The sequence below is a fragment of the Columba livia genome, chromosome 27, assembly GCF_036013475.1.
Source record: "Columba livia isolate bColLiv1 breed racing homer chromosome 27, bColLiv1.pat.W.v2, whole genome shotgun sequence".
Taxonomy (NCBI): Eukaryota; Metazoa; Chordata; class Aves; order Columbiformes; family Columbidae; genus Columba; species Columba livia.
In genome coordinates this window covers 1,430,558-1,435,790 of record NC_088628.1, presented here as the reverse complement: position 1 = coordinate 1,435,790, position 5,233 = coordinate 1,430,558, and the positions used below count along the sequence as shown (strand labels likewise).

General features: G+C 65.6%; 1 protein-coding gene across 1 annotated transcript in view; it reads right to left on the bottom strand.

The window, feature by feature from the left end:
- Nucleotides 1-2,291: 2,291 nt before the first annotated feature.
- Nucleotides 2,292-5,233, bottom strand: part of PLPPR3 (phospholipid phosphatase related 3) — a 13,289-nt gene continuing 10,347 nt past the window's right edge. Inside the window, exons 2-5 of the mRNA XM_065041957.1 lie at nucleotides 4,954-5,149; nucleotides 4,821-4,878; nucleotides 4,362-4,535; nucleotides 2,292-4,272 (exon numbers count right to left, since the gene is read on the bottom strand). Coding sequence (XP_064898029.1) covers nucleotides 3,028-4,272; nucleotides 4,362-4,535; nucleotides 4,821-4,878; nucleotides 4,954-5,149 — 1,673 coding nt within the window. The 3' untranslated portion in view covers nucleotides 2,292-3,027. The remainder of the gene's footprint in view (nucleotides 4,273-4,361; nucleotides 4,536-4,820; nucleotides 4,879-4,953; nucleotides 5,150-5,233) is intronic.

Genomic DNA, 5,233 nt, shown 5'->3' with positions numbered 1-5,233 from the left:
TTTTCCTATCTTTTTATTGTGCCTATTTTGCTTCTGAGTTTTTTTTTGTTTTCCTTCTAATATGTAATTTCAGCTGCCTCATTTTATATATAATTTGACTCCTCCCGTAGCTCCGGGCTGGCGCAGCGTTTGTCCCTCTCGGGGTCGGGGCGGCGGATCCAGCCCCGCCACAGCCACTCTTTGTCACCCTCCAGCACTTTTATTTTTACTTCATGTTCCTAAACTTTCCGTGTGTTCTAGCTAATACCCATAAATAACCTACTTTCGAGTCAAACACATAATGCTGTCTGTTGTGCTTTGGGGGTGTTGGGCTGCGGTGGTTGCGACTCCTGGTGCTGAGCGCTGAAGCCCAGTGTGTTTGGGGGTGGCTGGTGCTCCGGCAGATCCCTGGGGATGCGGTGAAGCCACCGGCAGCTGCTTCTGTGGTTTATAGGAGAACCAGGCAGCGGTACCTGCTGGGGCAGGATCCCCCTGCCCCGTTCCAGCCCACTCAGACAAGTAATGAATTGCTAATTAGCTGCTGGTGCAGTAATTACACCTCCCAGCTCAGTTGTGTCACCATGGAAACGGTGGCAGCCACTGGCAGGGGATCCTGTTTGTGTCCCCCCCTGTTCCATCGCTGTCCCCAGCAGGGACCCTGAAGCTCTGGATGGAGTTGTGGATTCTCCAGTGGGGATGCTGTGGGAAGGATGATGAGTGGGACAGGTGACGAGTGGGACAGGTGACCAGTGCGGGGTCAGGAAAGTCCCATCACGGGCACTGGGATTTCACAGACTGAGGGAATCTGGATTTGTGCGATTAGCAGCTGGACTGTGGTTAATGAGGTGACTTCTCGCCTGCAGCTGGAGGGGGGTCATGGAGCGGGTACCATGGGCTGGGGGGCAAATAAAGCATGAGGGGGTGGTGCATGGGGGGGGGGTGCATGGGGGCCATGGGGAGGAGGAGGATGAGGATGCTCCTGCTCCCTCCTGGGCCCCAGGGGTCCCCAGCAGCGCCGGGGGGGCCGTGGGAATGCGGGGCTGGCAGTCGCCATGGAAACGGCTGGGTGAAGCGGCCTGTGACGCCATCGCTCACCGCAATGAGCCGTGAGAGCCGTGATGGCGGCAGCGCGGTGTGGGGGATGCAGGACCCCCGGAGCTGGGGGCTGTCCCACCGTGTCACCTCCACCCGTGCCCCGGGGGCCTCGTGCTGCTGTCGGACAGCGTCAGGCCCCCCAGGTCACCAACCCCTTAACCGGGCAGGCACCACCCACCGGTGCCCCCGCCACAGTCCCCGCGATCCTCCCGCTAATCCTCGGGTGGCTTTTCCAGCCCTGAGCCCAGGTTATGTCGGATAATCCATATGTTTGCAAGGCGAACGCTCTGGGATACCCACTGCTAATCCAATTGGCGGTGGCAGTTCAGTGCCATCGGCCGTTTGGTGCCATCGGTGTAGTGCCTGTTTGGGGGACACGGGCAGCCCCTGCACGGGGGGCTCAGCCCCGCTCGGCGGCAGCTCCGGGGGCTGCGGAGCAAAACCTGCTGGTGATTTACAGGCTGTGACAAAAGGGAGCAGATGTTCCTCTGCACCGGGGCTGGGTCACGCAGGGTTGCCGCCACCATACGAGGACGGCTCTGGGGGAGGTGGCGGCACCGGAGGACACCCGAGGGGTCTCGGGTTGTCTGCACCGCTGCTGCCGTCCCTGCCCGTGGGTCAGAATCCCTGCCCGGCGCCCCTGCCTGGTTCTTGCAGGAGGATGAGGCACCAGTGGGGTCACCGGCCTCGTGGCTGTGCCGCTGATGGTGACACGCGGTGCCGGATCCTGCGTTGCCACAGCAACACGGCGGGAAACTGCAGTGGCGGCACTTTGCTGCTGCTGCGAGAGGACGGCGAGGGGGGTCTCAGGTGACAAGGGGGAGTCTCGTTGCTCTGGGGCTTTGTGGGACAATCCGTGTGGCAGCGATGCCCTTGGACCACGCAGCCCCCCCAGCTCCCGCGTGGCGCTGCAGCGATGGAATCGACGGGATCGCTCACCTGAGGGCTGATGAGCTGGAAGGGCTTTAGTCTGGCCTGTGGATGGGGCAGAGGGTGCCTGAGCCCATTTCGGAGGGTTGGGGCCCCAGGTGGGCACCTCTCCCTGGGAAGGGGGGATCTCACAGTGCATCAGCACCGTCAACCCACCCTGGCCTTTGGGCTGCTGGGCCGCAGTGCAGGCTCAGGTGGGGACCCCCCCTCACGCCTGGGGCGCTCCAGCCACTGGGCCACAGTGCTCGCCCCCCCAAACCCCCACCCAGCGAAGGAGCCCAGCCGGGGAACATCCACACATTTATTTGCTTTTCAAACCACAGCAGTTCCAGCCGTTTCCCGACAGAAGTTCAGAGCCTGGAGACCCCCCCATATCCCCAAACCCTCATTCCCCAGCCCAGGGTTGCTGCTCCTGGGGACAGAGCTTGGCCCTGGTGTCCCCCCGTGCCGGCCCTGCCCCTGTGTCCCCACCCCAACGTCCACCCTCTGTTTCAGCCCGTGCACTATTTTATTTACAGCCTCCCTCCCGGCACCGTCCCCCCCCAACACAGACCAGTGGTCCTGGATGGGGGGGCTGCGACAACCCCCCGCACAGCACCCCCAGCACCCACTCACACATCCGTGTGAGCCGGGACCCATTGCAGCTCCCTGCAAGACCCCTCCATCCAGCCCCCCCCAAGCCCTTCGGCACCGTTTGCTCCCCCCCGAACAGACGTACACTTCCCCAGCTGGAATAAATCACCCTCTCAGAAATGTCGGCACCTGTGTTAGAGAGAAAAAGAAAGTCAAAAGTGCTTGGAGCTGCCCAGCCCTACGGGCCGTGGAGAAGAGACCCCCCCAGCCCCCCAGCTGCTGGGGGTCCCGCTGGCTCAGGGGCCGGTGTCACATCCTGTGCCGCATCCTCGTGCCGCTCGGTCGCCCCGATGCCAAAGCCAGCCGCGTCCTGATGCCCTCCCGACAGAGAGGAACCCCAGCATCATGGAGCCCCCCTCGGCCCCCCAGCTGGGGCAGGGACGCGGGGGCTCAGTCCTTAAACCTCCGGCTGGCTTGCATTTTCTTGTAGTAGTGGTCCACCTCGCTGTCGGCCGGCCCGTCGCGCTCGGCCGGCTTCCTGCGCAGTGTGGACTCGCGGCTGGCCGTGCCCAGCAGCCCCTCGGGGGGCGCGTCCCCCCGCTCCCCCGGGATGGCAGCCAGGCTGCCGTAGCGCGGCTCGTCCTGCTCCATGTCGCTGACGGAGGAGCCGGGGGAGATGCCGGCGCTCTTGGGCGCGCGGAAGCCGCGGAAATCCTTCCCCGCCTCACCCAGCTCGTAGGCGTCCGGCCCCTCCGGCCCCTTCGGCCCCGACTTCCATTCCCAGGGCCCATTCCCGGCGGAGAGGTGCACGACGGGGTGGTGGGGGGCGTGGGCGTCGATGGTGATGATGCTGGAGCTGTCCCGCTCCGAGGGCGAGCGGTACTGGGAGGAGTCAGAGCTGGTGGAGGACGACGAGGTCTCCGAGTGCTTGGGGGTGATGGAGACGATGTTCTGCTGCTTGGACATGGCGATGACCTGCATGAGGCGCGGGGGGTTGGCCACCCGCTGGGCAGCCCCCTTCTCGGCCACCATCACCCACTTGGCGCGCACGGCCGCGCCACTGCTGGCCGTGGTGCCAGCGCCCGCCTGGCTCTCCTCGGGGATGTGCACCAGCTGCGAGGCGCCCGCCCGCGGCTGGATGAGGACGCGGGGCCCCATGGCCGCCCGCTCGGCCGCGCGCGCCTGCACCGTGGGGTAGAGCGACGGGGGGACGTCATCACCGGTGTCCCCGGCGCCCCGGCCCTGCGCCGCCTCCTCCGCCAGCGTCATGCTCCGGCCCTCCAGCGACTTCTGCTTCCACTCGGTGATGAGCTGCTTGGAGCGGGAGGCGTCCACGGGGACGTGGATGGTCATGTGGCGCCGCGCGGGGTCATCCATGGAGGGGGTGTTGACACGGGGCAGGGTGTTGCTGAAGGTCACCATGTTCTCCTTGCCCATGGGGCTGCGGGGGGCCAGCAGGTCCACGTCCACGCTGGCCCGCTTCAGGCTGCCCAGAGAGTTCTTCTCCCGCGGCACCGGCCGTGCCGCCTCCTCCAGCCGCGTCTGCGGGTTCAGCTCGTCGGTGCTCACCGACTTGTTTTGGTGGTAGACGGAGTCGTGGCCGCGCTGTGTCAGTGCCCGCAGCGCGTCCTTGGTGGGGGCCGGTGCCGGGACCCTCTCTGCTGGGGCGCAGAAGTTGCCAACGGCATGGTAAGCCTGTGGGAGGGGAGCAGGGTCAGCACCGCGCCGGCACCGCGGCCCACACCGAGCGTCCCTCCCTCCCAGCCCCACGGACCAGGACCCACCAGGTAGGCGGCGATGCCGGCACCGATCAGGAACCCCACGTAGACATCGGCGGGGTGGCTGCGGTACTGGGTGATCTGCGTCAGGCCGCAGATGCCGGCGGCGATGGCAAAGGCGAAGACCAGGATGGGCTTGAGGAGTTTGGTGCTGTCCGAGATGATGGAATTGAAATACATCTGGTGGCGGGGAGGCAGGAACTGGCTCAGTCACGGCACCAGTGACCGCTGCCATCACGGCACCGCAGCCCCCTGCCCCCAGCCATGCAAAGAGCGCTTGGGTGCCCATGGAACCACAAGTGTCAGAGCGCACACACGCGTGTGCACATGCTTGTGCACACACCCAGCGTGGTCACGTGTGTCGGGCAGTGCTTGGCCGTGCACCGGAGGGCGCGTGCCGACGGGAAGGGGACCCTGCTGCCCCAGCACATGCGGGATGAGCACCGGGCAGCACCGGGAACTCACCGACACGTAGACGGCAGCAAAAGCCGAGAGCGTCGCATGCTGGGATGGGAAAGTCTTCCTGCGGGGAGACGGGAGAGCGCGGTTGGGACAGGCGGGAGGGTCGGCATCGCAGCGCGGGTCCCCCCGGCACTACCTGGCAGAGAGGATGGCGTGCTTGTCCGCGCCCGAGCAGATGTCCTGGGTGATGTAGGGGTTGGCGTCGCAAGGCGTGCCCAGCAGCGTGTAGTTGGGCTTGCAGACGGTCAGGAAGAAGGGCGCGTGGTAGCCGGTGGCCAGCTGGATGACGTCTGTCACCAGGGCGGTGGCACAGAGCCCAAACACGTGGACACCTGGGGATGGCAGGAGCAGGACGGCAGGTCACCCCCTGTCCCATCCAGAGCCCACCCAGCCCTGGGGCACTCGCAGGTGCTGGG